This window comes from Lolium rigidum, chromosome 4 (genome assembly GCF_022539505.1).
Source record: "Lolium rigidum isolate FL_2022 chromosome 4, APGP_CSIRO_Lrig_0.1, whole genome shotgun sequence".
Classification (NCBI taxonomy): Eukaryota; Viridiplantae; Streptophyta; class Magnoliopsida; order Poales; family Poaceae; genus Lolium; species Lolium rigidum.
Window position 1 is genome coordinate 49,843,201 of NC_061511.1, and position 23,514 is coordinate 49,866,714.

The following is a 23,514-nucleotide window of genomic DNA, read 5'->3' on the forward strand; positions in this document are numbered from 1 at the left end:
GCGATGCCGTCAATGACAGTATGATGGCATACAAAGAGGTATACAACGAACTCGAGAAAACCGTTGATGGTTGCGAAGTAATCATGTTAACAGACTCAGTAATGACGAAGCCGACGTTTTGGCAAACATCAGGTCACAATGTTTGCCTATACCACCTGGAGTTTTTGGGAAGAAATCAGCGAGAGATCAACCAAGTCAAAGAAAGCAACAACACCGAAGCAGCCGTAGAAAAAACTAAAAATACTAGGGGGCTCCAACAGTCCCAGAACCACATATATCAGATGATGAGGAAGAACCAGAGAAGGTCATGATGATTCAAGTCCCTTGGATGCAAGTATACTTAGCATATATCACAAGGAAGGAAATACCCCGAAGATCCAGTAGAAGCACAAAGAGTTACCCGGCGATCTAAGGCGTTTATAGTGGTCAAGGGAGAACTATGCAAATGAAGTATATCGGGTGTGTTACAGAGATGTGTTACACCCGAGGAAGGACGAGTCATATTGAAGGACATACACGAAGGGATATGTGGCCACCACGCAAGCGGTCAAGCAATAGCAGCCAAGGCTTTTCGAGCTGGGTTTTACTAGTTAACAACTATAGAGGAAGCAATGGAAATCATACGCACTTGCGAAGCTTGCCCAAGATTCGCATCTAAACCTCACTCTCCAGCAGCAGAATTAATGTCAATACCCTTGGCATGGCCTTTTGCCCAATAGAGACTAGATATGGTGGGAAAACTACACAAGTCTTGGCCAGGGGACACATATATTTGCTTGTGGCAGTGGACAATTTCACCAAGTCGATTGAAGCGGTACTAGTAACGTCGGTAGATGCAACATCAGAAGTAAACTTCATCAAGGAAATAGTTTTTCGGTTCGGTGTCCCTAACAGCATAGTCACGGATAATGGCGGCAATTTCACTTCCCGAGAATTCAAGGACTACTGTGATGGTGTAGGCATCAAGCTGCAGTTTGCATCTGTGGCACACCCGCAAACCAATGGCCAAGTCAAAAAAGCAAACGACCTCATATGCATCGGCATCAAGAAACGTCTGTTGACACCACTAGAAAAAGCGAGACATACTTGGGTCGACGAGCTACCAAACGTATTGTGGAGCTTACAAACAATGCTCAATGCAAGAACTCAAGAAACTCCGTTCTGCTTGGCCCATTCAAAGCATCGAGCTGGATTGGGCTGATTTGGAAACACGACCATTTGACTTGGTCACAGATGTGCCACGTAGGATTGGCTACGTAGGATCTGACGTGGATAGGCCGTAAATTTTGGTCATAATCGTCTACGACCATTCAAAAACAAAGGTCGTTGCGATCCGTTAGTGACAGCTCAACTGGCGACCAACAGTTTTTGGTCATACCAAGATCATAAGTGGTAGACAATGACCATCTAGCGACCAATATGAAGGGTCGTGAGTTAGCATATTTCTTGTAGTGTGCGCCCATAGGCGGGCGTCGGGGTGAGGTGCGGCGGGCTCGGACAGGGGTGAGGTGCGGCGAGCTCGGACAGTGCCATGGAGGGATTGCGGCCAGCTGCAACGGCTAGGGTTAGGAGAAGGAGGAAGAGGAGGACCAGAAGCGGTTTAGAAATTTTTGGCTGATACCATGTGAGAATATTGATCACACATGGGATTTCCCATTGCATGTATATGTAGAAAAATATTACAATTCTATCCATATATGAGAGATCACACAAATAAAGACCCTGGACGATTTAGGGGATTAGGGGATACGTCACGCTCCGAGACATATATATCTGTCTAACAGTTCATAACCATCGGATTGACCAAAACAACCAGAACTGGTTCATTTGGGGTACCACAAAATTCTCTTTTTTTTGGAAGATGGGGCGACCATTTGAAGTTTTGACAGGGCATCTAGAAAGGGAGAGACAGGGCTCCATCCAACGGAACGGAATGCTTGGGCTGCTTCAGCAGGGTGCATACTGGGATAAACCCCTGGTTTCAAGCCGCAAGCCCCAGATGATGCGCATCATCTACAAAGAATACATCAAGTTTCTACCAACATCAACACAAGGGAAAATAATCTCATGTTTGCCAAAAATAAAAGAAAATGGTGACACTTCCTTGCATTGTGCTACCAGGGCATGTATGTAAATCTAAAATGTTTCCATGTTTTGGTTAAACTAGTTGAAAGTGGGAACAGGCTAGCTGAATTCTTGAGAAAGAAAATTAGTGCCAAGGAGACGGCATGCAAGATGTTGTCCACATTCGAACTAAGCATAAAGGCGGAGACTCTAATGAACCTGATCCTGAGTTCAAATATCTAGTTTGCTTAGAGAGGAATACAGTGTTAAGGAGACGGCATCCAAGATGGTGACCACATTCCAAATAAAAATATCGTGGAAACTCTATTGAAAGCTGATGCCGAGTTCAAAAATCTAATTTGTCAAAGGCTGTACCGAGCTCAACAAAATTTGCAGGTTGTTGTCCATGGAGTCTGTCATTTTAAAAAACCGAAAACAGTATTTAAAATAGGCTTCAGGGAAAAACATAATGTAGTAAGTAGTAGTGCACTGCAGTATCTTGATACATCGGTGACATCAGGCAAAAAACCATTCAGTGATAAGATCATGTAAAGAAATTAAGCTCATATAACATTGTTCATGACTTGTTACAGAAACAACAAGCATTGCATGATACACACAGTTGCAAACAAATTATGAAATTAAACTGATAGTATAATGAAACAAACTCGAATAATTCTAGTTCCTGCTGGCATGCACGGAATGTAATGCCCGTGTTCCAGGATATGAATTATTACAGAACCGTTGGTAGGTCTCGTTGCAAATAATCAAACAACGAAGCATCTGCTGATAGATGATACCATCACAGACTTCACAGTATCATCTGCTTGAAATGTGTAGGGAAATAAAATGTGACTTCTTCTTCTTACCGAAGGTGGGAGGTAGACTGCATGCGGCTCTTGGGCAATTAAGAACGGAGCTCCGGAACGTGCTTCAGTTTGTTGTGCATCTGCTTCAGATCCCAGTCAGCCTTGAAGTCCCTGTGCAGACCCAGCAGCCAGAGCTTCTTCAGGGACCCAAGGGAGTCGATGCCATGAGGGGCCATGTTCATCTCACGGAGTGACACGATGTAGATCCCGTGAATGGTCGGGATGGCATTGTCCTCGATCACCAGTTGATTGACATTGGGCATATTCTTCAAGACGAGTGTCTTCAGTTTAGGAAAGCACCCTGCAGAAAGAACCAATATAGCTGCACTACTCACCCGGTTGAGGCTGAGATAAGTGAGAGCTGGCACTTGAGATGCCAGCAGCTTCAGCGGGTCTTCTTCCCCAAGGTTGCACCAGCTTAGGGCCAGATACCTGAGGTACCTCCCAGAACCCTGGAATATCGGGCAGTTGAGTGTCCCATGTGCCCAGCCGCCTCTGACGATCAGCCTGGTGAGCTTGGTTGAAATTGGCTTGAGCTTTTCGAATGAAAGTGTCTCCTTCTCATCACTTGCAGAGAGTAGTACGCTTGACAGTAGTGGCATATATGAGAGGGCCTCGAAAAGATCTTCACAGTTGGATGCATTGATGTTATCAATCCAAACAGTCTGCAACTTGGTCATTTTCCTCAGTTGCTGCGACAAGTCTTTACTGGCACAGACGGTCTCGAGAGTCTGCAGATCATGACAGTTGGAAATCATCTTAGGCGCTTCCACTCCAACAAAGTATCTGAACTCCGTCTGCCTCTCATCAGCAAACCTGTCAGCAAAAAGGTGGCGTAGCTTCTCAACCTTCACAATCCCTGGTGGTAGCTTCACTATTTTTGTTTGCTTGATGTCCAGGGTCTCGAGGTTTGAGAGTTTTTCAATACTGTCTGGCAGCGACTCGATATTGGTACGCCTTAAGCCGATGTACCGGAGATTGAACAGATTTCCGATGGTTTCTGGCAACTGGCTGATTCCAGAGTCTTGGAGCTCAAGAACAGTAAGGTAGTTGGATCCAGACAAAATTGAGGAAATCATGCTGGTAGAGGAGGCAATCGACATTACGGTCCGGAGTCGCGGGAATTTCACTCCAGCAGCAGCTGGCCTACTGCCGTCACCCTTCCAACCACATGTCGAGAAACGGCGAACCTCTGTATCCGTGTTAATCATCTCACCCTCATCATTCGCGGAGCCAAACCTCTCTTCTTTTGCGATATCAAGAGCCAGGCTTCGGACAATGTCATGCATCTTACAGGTAGTGACCCTAGAGAGCTCATCCTTCTCCACCACTTCCAACATATTCCGGCTTATCAGTTCCATGAGATTGTCCTCCGCCACTTCCTCTGCCGTGCTCTGGTCTTTCCTGATCGCAAATCCTTCGGCAACCCACATTCGCACAAGGCTCTCCCGTGGCATGGGATAGTCTTCAGGGAATAAGCTGCAGTACAGGAAGCAGTTCCTGAGATTACCTGGCAAGTCATGATAGCTCAGAATAAGAATAGCTTGCACATGGTTGTTTTCCTGCAGTTTGCTCCTGAGTTGATTGTACATCTGGTCCCAGGCGTGCTCTGTTGGTTCCTTCTTGGACAAAAGGCTACCACAAGCTACAATGGCCAATGGCAGGCCATGACACCTCTCAGCAATAGCAGCAGCCACTGTCTCAAGCTCTGGAGGGCACCTAAGCTCCGGAGGGCACTTGCGGTCAGGGTCAGGGCTGGTGTTGTGGAAAGCCCTTGAGCAGAAGAGCTTGTATGATTCGGCGCTACCCAGTGGCTGGACTATCATGCGACGACCGTTATGAGCAATAGCTGCAACCTTTTCCTTCCGGGTTGTGATCATAACACGGCTTCCTTGGCAACCCTTGAATGCATTGCGCATCTGATTATATGCTTCTTCATTCCACACATCATCAAGGACGATCAAACATTTCTTGTATTGTAGTGTCTTCTGTATTGCATCTGTTAAGTCATCAACATCTGGTTTGGCACTAACAGGTTGTGACTGGCCTATCTTGGAGAGCAGTTTGGTCAGCAGATCAACTACATCATATTTCTGTGACACCACAATCCAAGCCTGACCACCAGGGAAGTTGCCTTTCTCCCGATCATACACATTTCTCACAAGGGTTGTTTTCCCCAAGCCTCCCATTCCAGAAATTGTTATGACCGTGCTGTCTTTCTCATCGGTGCTCAGCCATTCAGTCAACTTACTCCTGTTCTCATCAATTCCCACTAGATCCTCATCACAAAAAAGCCCTTGAAAGCCGCCTCCAGACCGCTGCCTATCAATCTCTGCACGATCATTGTTTACAGGCACAATTGCATTAGTCCAGTAAGTTTGATTCTCTTTGACTTGCTTGAGCTCGTTTTCTATCTCTGCTACCTCAACGACAATCTTACTGAAAACAATAGCGTTACGTGCACCTCCCATGTTGAACACGTACCGACTTAGAAAGTCTTCTTCGTTGACCTTAACAGCCTCATACAAGTACTTGTCAACTACATCTTCAACATGGTAGGCCAGATTCCTCACGCCTGTAATCCACTCCTTGATAACATTGTTGCTGAGATGTGAGCTGCCCAAATCTTGAATTACACCATTCAACATCCTTAGCTCTTTATCAATCATTTTGATCTTTCCTGGCAATTCTATTAGTCCATTAACCCTCTTCGCCAACTGATCTCCGACAGCTGCGGCCGCTTTGCTTGCACTAATCATCCCAATCTTTGTCACAGCAGAAAGTATTGCCTCCGCCATTCCCTTCTGAAAAAAACACCAACATGGAATAAGTTATGCATCAACAAATTAATTTTGGCATAATGTGGCGCATTGCATATATAAATGATGTCAAAACATAGCCGTAGCGTTGTCTTATATTTCAAACTAAGCAGGAAGAGAAACACTATTCTACTTAAACCATAACATGCAGGAAGAGAAACCCAATTTTAAGGTATAAGACAATTTATTAACTGGGGATTATTATCGTCCGCCATAACATGCAGGAAGAAAAACACTATTGTGCTTAAAGCACACTAAGAAAAAAGAGCGATGAAACGTCATCTTTTTGGTTATGAGATAGGGTCTTTCGCGGTGTGATACTTTGGTATTCCCATTCATTTCAGAAAGCTAGACGAAGCTCACAAGTGGGTAGGCAAACTCCTTTCATACGGGGATCTTCTGGTTCTCATTAATTCGTTCCTAATGAGTCTTCCCATGTTTATGATATCCTTCTTATAAATACATACATGGGTAAGAAAAAGATTGGATTTTTATAGGTAAAGTTTCTTCTGGCAAAGTGATGGCCATAAGAAGTATAGACTTACTCAATGGAACATCATTTGTAGGACAAAGTATCAAGGGGATTTGGGAGTGAAGGTTTTAGAAATTAAGAACAATTGTTTATTGAGAAAATAACTCTTTAAATTACTTCCCGGGATGGAGTTTGGCACGAGCTACTCCAAAATAAATACCTTCACTCCAATTTCTTATCACAAGTGAAGGGAAAATCCTCTAATTCCCCCTCCCGAAAAGGCTTTACGAAAGTAAAGAATGAGTTCTTTGAATGAGGTTGTTTCAATGTAGGAGACGATGAGAGTACTAGGTTATGGGAGGATACATGGTTAGGTGATAGTCATTTATCTAATCAATATCTATCTTTGTTTAACATAGTCCAAAGAAAACAAGTTTAGTGGCTAACATTATGGCTTAGGTGCCTCCGAATATAGGTTTTAGACAAGAGATGACATATGGACTCATTTAGTGCTGTGTTTGATGGATGTTTAGTTAACCACACAATCTTGTGGGTTCGCTTGGAAGCTAACAACATTAGGCTTGTTTATCGTCAAATCTTTATACCTTGATTATATGGATGATTATACGAGCTGCATTAGAAAATACTTGTGGAAAATGGAGGTGCCGCTGAAAATAAGGATTTTCATGTGGTTCCTTCATTGCTGGGTACTTCTCACGAAGGATAACTTTGCTAATAGAAATTGGCATGGTTGCAAAAAATATTGTTTTTATAATCAAGATGAATCAATACAACATTTGTTTTTGGTTTGCCCGTTAGCAAAAGTGGTTTGCCGTATAGTGCACATGCTCTTTAATATTATTCCTCCAAAAAATTGTACAAATCTATTTCGAGATTGGCTAGAGGGAGTTGTTAAAAAGATAGAGTGCAAATCTGAGTGGGGTTTGCGCTTTACTTTTGGCTATATGGAATGTGAGGAACAACTATATCTTTCACAAGGCAAAAACTACTTTCATCTGGCTACCCATTGAATTCATATGTGGTCTTAGCTACAAACAATGGAGAAGTGCGAGTATTTGGATACTAAGTGCAACCGGCTAGAGACTATTGCTTGGGGTATGTACATCCAGTGCCGCCAGCGTTTTGAATTCAGATTTTTATCTCATCTTTTATTTTCATATGGTTGATGCATGTATGACCCTAAGTGACACATGATGTATTCCGAAGTAAAACTATATATATATCTTTGAATAGGGAAATAAAACGTCCCATGCATCAATCGATGCAATCACATTTTAATCCTTGTTTTACGGAGGATTACCAAACATATTAACAAATAATATTGAAACACGCATACTAATTTACCCAGAAGATAATGCGTACACGTTAACCTGAGAGTAGTCAATAAGAAAATAAAGACATACCGACTGGAGTGGAGACTTATATATCCTGGAACCTGTAGGTGTTCTATAAACCACGAACTAGAACATATAGTGAGATGGATGTCCAGTACTGTGACCAATCCTGCATTGAAATAAATATATGTAAGAATATGTTTTGTTCAACAGATGTAACAAAATATAAGCCCTAGTTAGTGCAAGCTGACAAAGGTTACCTAACTATAATGCCAGACGGTATCTCCGCGTTATTAATACATTCTCTTTATCGAAAAAACCTTTAGTGTCAGTGACTTTAAGTAATCTCAATGAAGAAAAAGCTATTAACTCACTAGCCACATACTCCCTCCAATACAAAAAAATCCTATTTTCTTCCATGCTAATATCTGTCCAGCAGTTTCTCTATTACCATGTAAATTATATGACAAGAAAATAAACTTCATTTGAATCAAATACTTTCTCATGCATACGTTCATGTATCACACAAAGTATGGTGTAATTGTTTGACAAAAGTTTGTCAGAAGAAAACAAAACAGACCTTACACTCTCAAAAGGGATATTTATTTATGAGCTGAACTGCTTTTTCTAAGGTCAAATAAAATCGTACTTTTGAAATCAGTATGTTTTATAATACTATATGCTCGTCTGATTGTCCGAGTTGTGCATCTTTCTCCTGCAGAGCCGGGACAAAAAATAAAATCTTTTCAAATAAAGAAGTAAAAAAATAGACGATGACTATCCATCCTACTAATTCCCTACGCAAGATGGTTAGATATTGATTCTCTACGCAGCACACTGGATGGAAATGAATTCTGAAGGACAAGAGGAACAACAAATTAAGAACCTCACAGACCACATATGGTGGTGGAGCTGCTGCTGCTCTCCAAATCTTCCACATCACTAACCAATTGACCAATTCCACTAAATTTCCTCATCAGAAGATAATATTACATTACATCGAAAATGCACGAAACGTGAAGTTAATTCTGACAGCTTTTGATCAGCTTTTGAGCAGCTTTTGGATCTAAAATCAATTACAATAAGAGCGACTTGTTTTCCTTTGGTGAGCCTTGAGATGCGGCCAATCTATGTGTCAAGTTATTTGTTGCGGACAATGTTAGTTTTCTATTAAGTATTTGGGTATTCCGATTGATTATCCGAAACTTACAAACACCGCATGAAAATTTGTGGATAAGCGACAACAAATTATGTTAAGTTGTTGGAAAGGTAAACTAATATTCTTGGGGAGAAATTGGTTCCCATTAACTCAGTACTAAGTAATATGGTACTGTATATGATATCTTTTTTCCAACTTTCCAAATGAGTCTTATAACGTTTGGATTACTTCTGATCAAAATTATTTTAGCAAAAAAATAGTGAGAAAAAATATCGCTAGCTAAGTGGAGTGTGGGTTGCCGCCCTAAAGATCAAAAAAATGTTTGGGATTCATGACCTTGAGGTCAAGAACACAGGCCTCCTAGGTAAATGCCTTTTCAAGATCCTTACCGGAGATGGAGTGCGGCGAACCTTTCTAAAGAGAAAGTACATAGGCTCACATACGTTGTCTCAGGTTTTTTGGAACCTAGGTGACTCACATTTCTGAATTGGTCTAATGGCGATGAAGAAATTCTTCTTCACATATGATTTGTTCTCAATTATAGATGGCTCGGAATAAGGTTCTCAGAGGATAAATGGCTAGTTAACCCCATGCTCTGAGAACAATATCCATCTATGTACAATATTGTATGTCATAAAAATGATAAGATTGCTAAGGCGTTTGAAATTTCACCACCAAATCTGGCATTCAAAAGAAATCTCGTTGGCCCCAGACTAGTATTGAATGCTTTTCTGCAACGCCTAGCATTGTTCCATTTGACATAGGGTACCGGCGATCTTTTTATAGAATCTACATGAGAGTGGTAAATTCTATATCGATTCCATGTACAAAGCATTAGTGCAGTCGGAAAGTTGTTAATAACAAAACAATGGAAGATGTAAATTCCACTAAAACCTAAAGTTCTTTGCGTGGAATCTTCGTCGAGGAGTAATCATCACCAAAGACAACTTGTGAAATGCAATCGGCATGGCAGTAAAATGTGTCTTCTGTACCACGACGAGACTATCCAGATATGCTCTACCTTGTACCCATCACGTAACGTTGAGAATATATGTTTAAACTACTTACTAGGGTGGGACCAATTGCCATTATATGGTCACTATGGCTATGAAAAAATTGTTCTCTCATACAGGTTATCTACTGGTTCACAACTACACACTATTGATGATCGTCTCTAGAGTGTGTGCAACATCGCGATTTGTTTATGCAGGTGTCTATACAGCTGGAGGATACAACCAGGGTTACTTTTAACCTAACGTGGATGGCACCATAATCTACGGATTGGTCCTCCATCACCTTTGACGCCCCTACATTTTCTATGATGTTTACTAGTAGTGTGCCTTGTGCCTTTTATTTTTCTGTTGATACTATTGGATTTGGGCGCTATGCGTATCCTAGTTATTCAGAGTTCAGATGTAATACTTAAAACTTTTAAGTAATAAATCACCCTTTATCCAAAAAAAAAACACATTTTCTCATCAGATCTCTGCACTGCCGCCCCTCCTGATCTAAATTCCTGTGGCGCTCGCCTCGTGCTGAAGTAGCTATTTTCCGCTCCTTACCAGCTAGAAGTCGAATATGTGGTTCTCTGGGCTCTAGATGGGCAGGGCACGATGACAACTTTCTGCTCCCGCACTGGGAAGCGCCCACTCGCTTGTGAAATGTTTGCACATTTGCCACACTTTACTTAAAAATTTGGATATTTTTCACATGACCACCCCATGTCAGTGACAGATGGTGTGACAAGTATGACGGCGTCCACCAAATTGCAGACGAAATGACCTCCCATGTCTCATCTAGAGGTTGACGAGGGCACCAATTAGACCAGATCAAGAAGTCCCAGGGAGAGTTTTAAAAATAATAAAAAACTAATTCGTGTCTAGGTAGACTTGAAACAAAATTGGTGGATTGTTGTTCTTGAAATGTTTTGAAGCAATGAGCTATCTATCGTCACTATCTTATATGTGACGATGTCTTATATGTTCTGTTGAGTATCCAAGTCAATGTTTTTTTTTTGAAACTTTCCCAATGACTGGCGTATGATCGTGTTTAAGAAAGACTATCGGAATCATTCATTCATGCAAAATAAATATGTAAAATATGGAAACAAACCATTGGGAGTAAAAAAAGCATGCCATAAATCTTTTTTTGGGAGGAATGCAAGACACCTTCACAACTATGATTAAAACATGTCGATTAATTTACCATAAAGATAGTGACAACAGTTTAACTTGATTGTTCGTAGTAAACGCGCAAGAAGTCAAGGACATACCTAGTGGAGAGTTGTCCTCGAACCCGGCCTGTAGGTGTTTGACAAACCACCAACTATAACATCTAGTGAGATTGATGTGATGCGCGTGATCAAACCTGCATAAAAAATGTACACAAATAGATGCTTTAAGTTTTACATGTAGGCAAAAGCTTGGGCAGAGTTAACCAAACTTCAGCCCTAGCGATGAAATCTCGCAAAGGTTACATAACGATAGCGTACGCGCGATGACTTCTTCAAGTAATTAACCGTTGCAACTTCTTGTGATTGTGTGAGTTGAGCATCTGTCTTGCGGCGCGAATGAAATACAAGAAAGAAATAAATAGACTGCGACCATCCATATCCACCTACGCAATGTATAATCTTGCCTCTAATCCAAAGTGAGTTAGTGTTGAAGTCTAGTAACGTTAGTTGAGTAAGTTTTTGAAAGTGCCGTATTCGTATTGGCACTTTTTCAAAGTGCCGTATTTTCGTATCAGTATCGGCCTGACACAGTGACACTGATACCCATATCCGTAACAAAGGATTCTTGCTTGAAAGGATATTCCTCACCGGATCCATGCGCCCTCGCCCCTCCTCTCAACTCCGGGTTCGCGGTGCTCTAGGAGGGCAGGGCCTGGCGTCAACCGTCTGCTCCCGCGCCTGTACGCGTCCGCCCGCTGCTGCGCTCGGTGAGGGCACCACCCGGACGGAATCGCCGCCGCCATAGCCTCCCCTGCCTCCACCTCCGGCAGATCGCCGCCGCCTCCTCCGGTCTACACCTCCAGCGCCCGCGCCAAATTGCAGCCGCGGTGGCCTCCACCTCAAGCGGCCGCACCAAATCGTCGCCGCCCTCGAGTGAACGGCGAAACGGCAGAGCGCCGATGGGCGGGGAGACATGATGTGGCCCGCCGCCCATGGTTTCTGAGTATATTTTTTAACAAGGGAATTGTCGCCCAGGCTAGGTAAGGCTTGGTCAAACTTCACAAGATAGCCCATCCAACTATCCAAGGACCCATATATAAAATAAATTTACAAACCAGACCCAGAATTTTTGAAAGAGGAATCTAAAGGGAGAGAGTAAAAGTCATCATGATTGGATTCAAAGACACCATCTCCATGGCTTGGTGTTGCGATTCCACCAAGCCTCCTCCTCACCATCTTGAGGACCTAGACGACATGGACATCGGGGTGGAAGATGGTCGGCCTCCCTTGATGCAAAATATGGTATGGGAGAAATTCTTCGAACGATCGCAATTCAGCCAAGGATCTTTTTTTATAAAGCACACTTTATTCGGCCAAGGATCCAGTGACAAGGAGTCTGGAAGGCGAGAGAGAAGCTGACTCTCGAACACGGAAGGATGGGAGAAAAATACCTATCAATATGATCCATTTCGTAAACTACTCAGTTAAATGGGATTTGTTAGTTCTCAGCACTTCGTGATCAGTTAAATCCTACACCATTTGATTTCCATCGTGATTCGTGCTAGTCATGAGTTGCAACTAAAATTTGATGACATCATCTAACTTCAGTCGACTGAGAAATAATGGCACCTCAGTTAAATAGATGGTAGACAAACAAGCGTCCATCTCTTGCATATGTCAGTCTGCTAGCACAAGGTGTGACAGACAGATCATCACCACCCACGCCCCATCGGCATGTCTATAGAAATACGGATTAAGCTATAGCTAGGTAGAACGATGAATAAGGAGAAGATTACTTAGTACATATATGCTTAAGCTTAGCTCATACACAAGTACAACAACTTCGTCACTTTAAGGTTGACAGAGCTTAAAAGACACAAAGACGTGGCTGTGTGCGCTTAAAAGACAAAAACACATACAGATTAGCAGCTGGATAAATTCGGATGTGCAGAGCTGAACAAAGCTGGCCTCGTAGTTGTCGGAGGCAACATTGAAATCAAAACACAAAGTCGCAGGAAAATCAAGGTAGAGTAGAACAGATGCTAGAAGCCTAGAACATGTCGGAGGAGCGAGGCCGAAGAAGAAACACCAACCTTGTTAGAGACGGCCGGAGAGAAAGCAAGCAAGCGCCCGCCTGAGCAAGAGGGAGGGAGGAGGCTGAGGTGAGACTTTTGATCCTTGTGTGTATATGCCCTTGCGCAGTACTGAGCCCGTTCTCTCTTGCCTTTATTTTAGCGTTAACACAGCTATCTCCATGTGTGCACTCCACTCATTGACGCGCGCGCACTTGGGTCTCGAAAAATAATCCTCAACTAGTACTACTAACAGCCAGATTCTAATTAATTGTATATACTAGGTGCTACTTGCACATAATAGTAATTATATGATCGCCTGCCTCAATGAACCTACGGTATCCCAGGCTAGATCCAGATGTGCCACAAATTGTCAACTCTCCACGAAGGGAAGACTGACATGCTGTAGCGCTCGTCAAGTCTTTGTGTATATGTTTACATCGCTGTGCCTTTCTACAAGGCCGGCCGGGTGGAGGGTGGAGTACTTAGAAAGCTCCTCAATATGAAGAGAAGCAGTGAAGTCTGAACGTAGAAAACAAAATGAAATAACAAAATCCATGTATGTTCTTTTTTCGAAGAAGCTACTCTCCGGCTGGTTGGTAATTTGGAGCGTTGCAGAAGCAGAACTCATGTGTTCTTGCACATGTCCACTTCATCGTGAAGCTAGGTTTATACGGACTAACAATAAAAAAGAGTAGGTAGTAATCATTCATCATCAACCTCATGTATAAATTAAAATTATAAAACTGGGTGTTTCAGACCGGGCGCCAGGTCGACTCGGTCAGCCATTTCAAAGTCAAGAGTTGGTGGTTTAGAGCCAACCAGTCGGCAGCTTGTAATATGAGCTGAATTAAGATGCGCCAGATCATATGAAATAAAAATGACTACCAAAGACTTGCATAACTATTACTACGTAATTTTATTATCAGACCAAGGAAGCTACCGCTCCGGGTTTCACTATCTGTTAAGCCCACACAGACTAAAAGCCTGAAACCAAAAAAAAAATCTGGGTGTTAATGCTAACCTAATAGTATTAGAGACGGTGCATGGAGTCGGTTCTAGCCAAGGAAAACCGTCGCTGATTGTTCAATTAACACAGGGGTCACATGAGTTTCCTTGGAACCTCACCGGAACGGATGAACGCTGGTGTTCACATGGGTACGTGAGCACGCATCCCCTGTCCGACACGTGTGTAACGCTGTTAAGTAAACCTTAAGATAAGGGAACGTTGTTGATTCGAGCGAGATCGCGGGCCCCTGTCCTCCATCGCATGCAAACGACACGTAATCGCGGGCCCTACCCACCGCTTCTGCCCCTTATCTCTTTCCTTCGTCTCGCTTCCCAATTCCTCTTCCCCGAACGAAAATTCATGCCCAGAGCTTAGACTTCTGCCGACCTCCACGCTGATGGCTTCCGGCTCAAGGCCCCGCTGCGCCCCCACTCCTCCAGTACCCCTCATCTCTCTCCCTGTCTCCAAGATCCAACCACGGCCCTCTCGCGCCCCCAGGGAAGGCTGCAAGGTTGTAGCATCGGCGGCTGCTTTCCGCCGACGCCGTCGCTGCTTGCCGCCGTTGCGGTTTCTCCGAGGCGCTTTGCAGCTTGCCGCTGGCTCTGCGAGCCGCTGCCGCGGTTGCTGGTTTGCCGCTGCGATCCGCCGCCATGGTTGCTGCAAGCCGCCGGCGCCGGCGCCGTTGCTGCTTGCCGCCTCCGCGGTTGCTGCGAGCCCGCCTCCGCGGTTGCTGCGAGCCTGCCTCCGCGGTTGATGCGAGCCCGCCGCGACACGCCTGAGCTTGTAGTCGGAATAAGGACGGCGCCAGTTGGGCCCGGTGCCGCACCTCGGGTGGCTCAACGGCGAGGTCGCCGGACCGCGACGAGGCGGCTGTCCCACTTCGAGCGCCACCCATTGCGCCGCCCCACACATCCTGGTATCCTTGCCGTCTGCCCGCTCGTAGATTGACCGCACCCAAACCGCAATCGACCACCGCGCTCCCCGATTTTTCCCAAATTATTTTCCCTCGACCGGCGGACGATGAGCGGTGGTCTGGGGCGGCGCCGGTGCGGCACGGGAGAAGGCTCCAGCGGACGATGAGTGGCGGTCGGTGGCGGACGCCGGCAGTCGCTGGTGGCCGGCGAGTTTCATGGCCTCGCTACTCAGGGAGGAAGTGGAGGACTGCATGTGCTAGTGGGCATGATTAGAGGACAACGAAGTCGGGTTGGCTTTTTAATAATACGGAACAGGCAGAAAAGGCATTGACGCTGTGTAGTCGCCGTGAGACATAAAACGAATCTCAATGCTGACCAACGATGCTTAGGCCGTGCTCACGTACCCATCTGATCACTAAATTCACTCTCCTCACCGGAAATGGTGCATTCTCGGTGGCTTCCATGTACAATACTTTGATTCAGCCTGATATTTCAGTTGATAATAATTCAAAATTTTGGAAGATGAAAATACCACTCAAAACGAAAGTTTTTTGCATGGTATCTTCGTCGTGGGGTCATACTCACTAAAGATAATCTTGCCAAACGCAACTGACATGGAAGTAAGAAGTGTGTCTTCTGTCACCAATACGAGACTATTAAACACTTGTTCTTTCAGTGTAAGTTTGCTAGGTCTATATGGTCAGCTATCCAAATAGGGTCTACCTTATACCTACCGTGTAGTGTTGTCAATATATTTGGTAATTGGCTCAATGGTGTGAGGTTAGGTTTAAGCGTCTTATTAGGATGGGAGGGATTGCCATTATTTGGTTGCTCTGGCTATGTAGAAATTAATAAATTTTCAATAATATTTTTTTCTTTGCTGAGCTGTAAATATTGGAGGCAAATACTTGAAAACAATAAAGTTAGCATAATCAGCATACCAAGGAATCTCACGCGAAGTTATCTTTATTGCAGCCAATTGTTCATTTGGAAAACTATCATTAATAGGAATAGGATCAAAAGAAATATTTTCCAATCTAGACAAATTATCAGAAACATGATTTTCAATGCCCTTCCTATCTACAATATGCTAATCAAGCTCCTTGTAAAAGCAACACCCATCTAATAAGCCTAGTCTTAGCATCTTTATTTTCCATAAGGTATCTAATAGCAGCATGATTAGTATGAATAGTAACTTTCGAATCAACAATATAAGAACGAAGTTTGCCATAACCGTTTATGATTTCCTATGCACCTCTATTTGTGATTTCTCTTTACTTATTTCAAGATGAGTTAAAACGACATTTGAATACAATCTTAATGGCTCTCTCCCTCCCCCTCTCCCCTCTCCACCACGCTAGCCGGCGACCATGGTGATTCCCTATTCCGGTGACCATGGATGTTCTGCTCCTTTGGGATTTCTCCCCTGGAAGAGCTTTGGCCAATCAGGTGCGTCGACGGTTCAACTCCTCTGTTCACTTCTCTCCTTCCTCCTCTACCAAGGAATTTTTCTTGGTGGTATCGTTCTTGGAAGCCTCCTTTCCCCTATCCGAAGATGCAGTATCTGTGGCTTTGGAATGTTGTTTGGGGGGTTCTGCTGTTGGTTTCCGGGTGGTACGTTTGACGGATAAGAGATTCAGGTTCTCGGTAGCTTCCAATAAGGTTGGTCATTTCATCTACTCCCTTGGAGAAAGAGTTTGGCCGGATTTTCACTGCTCTTTCTCTCTGTTTCGTGGAGATGGTTTTGCTCCTTGCTTTCTGCCAATGGTGAATAATCCGGTTAATGAGGTGGATTTTGGTTGGTCCTCTAAGCCTAATTCTCATCAGAATCCTATGAAATGGGTACCAAAAACAAGCTCTCTTGCGGTAAAAGTTCCTCTTGGGGTTCTTAATGCTAATGCTTTTGATGGTTCCTCCTCAGCGGAATTAACCAAATTTGGATTTAAGGTGCCCTCACCAACACAGTCTTTTGGTAAACCTGTTTGCCATGATTCGCAAATGCCTTCTTCATCAGATAGTGATTCAAAGACTCTTGATCATCATTTCATGGTGGGCAGCATGCAATGTTCTTTTTGGGATAGTTCCTTGGATCAAGGGCACATTAATTCTGGATTGATTTCTCGGACTTTTATTGGTCATAATTTTAGGAAACCGAATTACTGGTCTGACCGTTTTTTGAAGGATCCGAAATTTCCTCCCCTCCAACTTAACTGCATAGTTGATCAAAGGCAGGCGGGATACTCGGATTTTGAAATTGAGCGGGCAACGGGAATCTGGGGCCTTCCTTCTAATGAGGTTATACGGGATTTTCTTGATGGGCCTAAGCCCGATAATTTGGAGGTGCTTTGCTCACGTTGTCTTTGTTGGGGGCACTTAAAAAAGAATTGCGGCTCGGATATCAGATGCCGTTGCTGTTATAGTTTGGGCCATATGGGCCGGGTCTGCCCTAGTCGGTGCCGTAGTTGTTTTCAGGCTGAACACATGATGGAGCATTGCCCCAATAAGAAAATCTGGCGTATTAAAAAGCTTTCCCCCAGAGTGGATTTGGAGGTTAATGCTGACGATTCGTTTCCTTTGGTCTCTGATTCGTTGCCCCTTTTTGACAAAGAAAGGACTGTCAAGGAACCAGTTTTGGAACTAAATCAGGTGGTTAATGATGCGCGTAAATGTACACGTCCGTTGGGAACCCCAAGAGGAAGGTATGATGCGCACAGTGGCAAGTTTTCCCTCAGAAAGAAACCAAGGTTTAATCGAACCAGGAGGAGCCAAGAAGCACGTTGAAGGTTGATGGTGGCGAAATGTGATGCGGCGCAACAACAGGGATTTCGGCGCCAACGTGGAACCTGCACAACACAAACAAAGTACTTTGCCCCAACGAAACAGTGAGGTTGTCAATCTCACCGGCTTGCTGTAACAAAGGATTAACCGTATTGTGTGGAAGATGATTGTTTGCAAGAAAACGATAAAACAAGTATTGCGAGTAGATTGTATGCTATGTAAAGAATAGGACCGGGGTCCACGAGTTCACTAGAGGTGTCTCTCCCATAAGATAAAAGCATGTTGGGTGAACAAATTACGATCGGGCAATTGACAAATAGAGAAGGGCATAACAATGCATATACATGATATGATAAATATAGTGAGATTTAATCCGGGCATTACGACAAAGTACATAGACCGCCATCCAACCGCATCTATGCCTAAAAAGTCCACCTTCAGGTTATCATCCGAACCCCATTCAGTATTAAGTTGCAAAGAAACAGACAATTGCATTAAGTATGGTGCGTAATGTAATCGACAACTACATCCTTAGACATAGAATCAATGTTTTATCCCTAGTGGCAACAGCACATTGCTTGATGGCGTGTAACTCACACGTTCGTTGGGAACCCCAAGAGGAAGGTATGATGCGCACAGTAGCAAGTTTTCCCTCAGAAAGAAACCAAGGTTTAATCGAACCAGTAGGAGCCAAGAAGCACGTTGAAGGTTGATGGTCGCGAAATGTGATGCGGCGCAACACCGGGGATTCCGGCGCCAACTAGGAACCCGCACAACACAACCAAAGTACTTTGCCCCAACGAAACGATGAGGTTGTCAATCTCACCGGCTTGCTGTAACAAAGGATTAAACGTATCGAGTGGAAGATGTTTGCAAAGAAAACAAGTAAAACAAGTAGATTGTATGCTATGTAAAGAATAGGACCGGGGTCCACAGTTCACTAGAGGTGTCTCTCCCATAAGATAAAAGCATGTTGGGTGAACAAATTACGAGTCGGGCAATTAACAAATAGAGAAAGGCATAACAATGCATATACATGACATGGTAAATATAGTGAGATTTAATTGGGCATTACGACAAAGTACATAGACCGCCATCCAACTGCATCTATGCCTAAAAAGTCCACCTTCGGGTTATCATCCGAACCCCCTCCAGTATTAAGTTGCAAAGCAACGAGACAATTGCATTAAGTATGGTGCGTAATGTAATCAACAACTACATCCTTAGACATAGCATCAATGTTTTATCCCTAGTGGCAACAGCACAACACAACCTTAGAACTTTACGTCACCTGTCCCGGTGTAAATGCGAGGCATGAACCCACTATCGAGCATAAATACTCCCTCTTGGAGTTAAGAGTAAAAACTTGGCCAGAGCCTCTACTAGTAACGGAGAGCATGCAAGATCATAAACAACACATGAACAATAGATTGATAATCACCATAATCATAGTACTCTCTATCCATCGGATCCCGACAAACACAACATATAGAATTACATATAGATGATCTTGATCATGTTAGGCAGCTCACAAGATCTAACAATGAAGCACAACAAGGAGAAGACGACCATCTAGCTACTGCTATGGACCCATGGTCCAGGGGTGAACTACTCACTCATCACTCCGGAGGCGACCATGGCGGTGTAGAGTCCTCCGGGAGATGAATCCCCTCTCCGGCAGGGTGCCGGAGGCGATCTCCTGAATCCCCCGAGATGGGATTCGCGGCGGCGGCGTCTCCGGAAGGTTTTCCGTATCGTGGCTCTCGGTATCGGGGTTTTCGCGACGGAAGCTTTAAGTAGGCGGAGGGTCAACGCGAGGGGCCACACGAGGGGCCCAGGGGATAGGTCGGCGCGGCCGTGGCCCGGGCCGCGCCGGCCACCCCCCGGCTGCCTCGTGGCCCCACTTCGTTAGGTCTTCGGTCTTCCGGAAGCTTCGTGCAAAAATAGGACCCCGGGCGAAAGTTTCGTCCAATTCCGAGAATATTTCTTTACTAGGATTTACGAAACCAAAAACAGCAGAAAACAACGAATCGGCTCTTCGGCATCTTGTTAATAGGTTAGTTCCGGAAAATGCATAAATATGACATATAATGTGCATAAAACATGTAGGTATCATCAATAAAGTAGCATGGAACATAAGAAATTATCGATACGTTGGAGACGTATCAGCATCCCCAAGCTTAGTTCCGCTCGTCCCGAGCGAGTAAAACGATAACAAAGATAATTTCTGAAGTGACATGCCATCATAATCTTGATCATACTATTTGTAAACATATGTAATGAATGCAGCGATCAAAGCAAAGGTAATGACATGAGTAAACAAGTGAATCATATGACAAAGACTTTTCATGAATAGTACTTCAAGACAAGCATCAATAAGTCTTGCATAAGAGTTAACTCATAAAGCAATAAATCAAAGTAAAGGTGTTGAAGCAACACATAGGAAGATTAAGTTTCAGCGGTTGCTTTCAACTTGTAACATGTATATCTCATGGATATTGTCAACATAAAGTAGTATAACAAGTGCAATATGCAAATATGTAGGAATCAATGCACAGTTCACACAAGTGTTTGCTTCTTAAGGTGGAAGGAGATAGGTAAACTGACTCAACAATAAAAGTAAAAGAATGGTCCTTCAACGAGGAAAGCATCGATTGCCGTATTTGTGCTAGAGCTTTTATTTTGAAAACATGAAACAATTTTGTCAACGGTAGTAATAAAGCATATGAGTTATGAAAATTATATCTTACAAGTTGCAAGCCTCATGCATAGTATACTAATAGTGCCCGCACCTCGTCCTACTTAGCTTGGACTACCGGATCTTCGCATGCCATGTTTCAACCAAGTGTCACAAAGGGGTACCTCCATGCCGCCTCGTACAAAGGTCTAAGGAGAAAGCTCGCATTTCGGATTTCTCGCTTTTGATTATTCTCAACTTAGACATCCATACCGGGACAACATGGACAACGGATAATGGACTCCTCTTAAATGCATAAGCATGTAGCAAAGTTATTATTCTCATATGAGATTGAGGATATATGTCCAAAACTGAAACTTCCACCATGGTTCATGGCTTTAGTTAGCGGCCCAATGTTCTTCTCTAACAATTTTGCATGCTCCAACCACTAAAATGATAGACCTTCGGACAAGACGGACATGCATAGCAACTCACATGATATTCAACAATAGTTGATGGCGTTCCCCGTAAGCATGGTTATCGCACAACAAGCAACTTAATAAAATATAAAGTGCATAAGTACATATTCAATACTACGATAGTTTTTAAGGCTATTTTGTCCCATGAGCTATATATTGCAAAGGTGAATGATGGAATTTTAAAGGTAGCACTCAAGCAATTTACTTTGGAATGGCGGAGAAATACCATGTAGTAGGTAGTTATGGTGGACACAAATGGCATAGTAGTTGGCTCAAGGATTTTGGATGCATGAGAAGTATTCCCTCTCGATACAAGGTTTAGGCTAGCAAGGTTATTTGAAGCAAACTCAAGGATGAACAAGTGCAGCAAAACTCACATAAAAGACATATTGTAAACATTATAAGACTCTACACTGTCTTCCTTGTTGTTCAAAACTCAATACTAGATATTATCTAGACCTTAGAGAAACCAAATATGCAAATCAAATTTTAGCAAGCTCTATGTATTTCTTCATTAATGGGTGCAAAGCATATGATGCAAGAGCTTAAACATGAGCACAACAATTGCCAAGTATCACATTATCCAAGACATTTTAGAATTACTACATGTAGCATTTTCCAATTCCAACCATATAACAATTTAACGAAGAAGAAACTTCGCCTTGAACATTATGAGTAAAGCCTAAGGACACATGTGTCCATATGCAACAGCGGAGCGTGTCTCTCTCCCACAAAGTGAATGCTAGGATCCATCTTATTCAAACAAAAACAAAAACGAAAACAAACCGACGCTCCAAGTAAAGAACACAAGATGTGATTGAATAAAAATATAGTTTCAGGGGAGGAACTCGATGATGTTGTCGATGAAGAAGGGGATGCCTTGGGCATCCCCAAGCTTAGACGCTTGAGTCTTCTTAAAATATGCAGGGGTGAACCACGGGGGCATCCCCAAGCTTAGAGCTTTCACTCCTCTTGATCATAGTATATCATTCTCCTCTCTTGACCCTTGAAAACTTCCTTCACACCAAACTTCAAGCAAACTCATTAGAGGGTTAGTGCACAATTAATAATTCACTCATTCAGAGGTGACACAATCATTATTTTCACTTCTGGACATTGCATAATGCTACTGGACATTAGTGGATCAAAGAAATAAATCCAATATAGCAAAAGAGGCAATGCGAAATAAAAGGCAGAATCTGTCAAAAACAGAACAGTCCGTAAAGACGAATTTAAAGATGGCACCAGACTTGCTCAAATGGAAAAACTCAAAACTAATGAAAGTTGCGTACATATCTGAGGATCACGCTCGTAAATTGGCAGATTTTTTCGAATTTTCTACAGGGAACTGTGCCCAGATTCGTGACAGACAGCAATGCTGTTTCTGCGCAGTAATCCCAAATATAACATCAACTTTGACATAGAAACTTTACTTGGCACAAAAACATGATAAGGAGAGGTTGCTACAGTAGTAAACAACTTCCAAGACTCAACAAAACAAAAAAATTGCTGTAGGTAAAAACATGGGTTGTCTCCCATAAGCGCTTTTCTTTAACGCCTTTCAGCTAGGCGCAGAAAGTGCAAATCAAGTAACATCGAGAGTAGAAGCATCAACATCATAGCTTGTTCTAATAATAGAATCAAAAGGCAACTTCATTCTCTTTATAGGGAAGTGTTCCATACCTTTCTTGAGAGGAAATTGATATTTAATATTACCTTCCCTCATATCAATAACAAGACCAACAGCTCGAAGAAAAGGTCTTCCCAACACAATTGGACAAGATGCATTGCATTCGATATCCAAGACAACAAAATCAACGGGGACAAGGTTATTGTTAACCGTAATATGCACATTATCAATCCTCCCCAAAGGTTTCTTTTTAACATTATCGGCAAGATTAACATCCAAATAACAATTCTTCAATGGTGGCAAGTCAAGCATATCATAAATCTTTTTAGGCATAACGAAATACTTGCACCAAGATCACATAAAGCATTACATTCAAAGTCATTGAATTTTATTTTAATGATGGGCTCCCAACCATCTTCTAACTTTCTAGGAATAGAAGTTTCAAGTTTTAGTTTCTCTTCTCTAGCTTTTATGAGAGCGTTTGTAATATGTTTTGTAAAGGCTAAATTTATAGCACTAGCATTAGGACTTTTAGCAAGTTTTTGTAAGAACTTTATAACTTCAGAGATGTGGCAATCATCAAAATCTAAATCATTATGAGCTACAGCAATGGGATCATTGTTCCCAAGGTTGGAAAAATTTCAGCAGCTTTATCACAAGCAGTTTCAGTAGCTTTAGCAATTTCAGTGCAGTTTTGTACGCTTTGCACTAGGAGTAGAAACATTGCCAACACCAATTATTTTACCATTGATAGTAGGAGGTGCAGCAACATGTGAAGAATTAGCATTACTAGTGGTGGTAATAGTCCAAACTTTAGCTACATTATTCTCTTTAGCTAGTTTTTCATTTTCTTCTCTATCCCACCTAGCACGCAGTTCAGCCATTAATCTTATATTCTCATTAATTCTAACTTGGATGGCATTTGCTGTAGTAGTAATCTTATTATCAATATCATCAGGTTTAGCAGCCATTTTATTAATTAAAGAAGATTGTGATGCAGACATGTATGAGATTCGGGTTTCAGCATTTGAAATTTTAGTTTGC

General features: G+C 42.9%; 1 protein-coding gene across 1 annotated transcript; it reads right to left on the minus strand.

Moving 5' to 3' along the window:
- Positions 1 to 2,608: 2,608 nt before the first annotated feature.
- LOC124708373 (disease resistance protein RPM1-like) lies at positions 2,609 to 11,638 on the minus strand. The gene is made up of 4 exons (XM_047240050.1): positions 11,560 to 11,638; positions 11,011 to 11,105; positions 7,649 to 7,748; positions 2,609 to 5,737 (listed from the first exon to the last, which is right to left on the minus strand). Exon 4 carries the CDS (start codon positions 5,729 to 5,731, stop codon positions 2,972 to 2,974), a length of 2,760 nt encoding a protein of 919 aa, XP_047096006.1. The 5' UTR covers positions 5,732 to 5,737; positions 7,649 to 7,748; positions 11,011 to 11,105; positions 11,560 to 11,638; the 3' UTR covers positions 2,609 to 2,971.
- Positions 11,639 to 23,514: the final 11,876 nt, after the last annotated feature.

Coding starts and splice junctions, on each gene's coding strand:
- LOC124708373 (XM_047240050.1), bottom strand. CDS start 5,731: ATGGCGGAGGCAATACTTTCTGCTGTGACAAAGATTGGGATGATTAGT.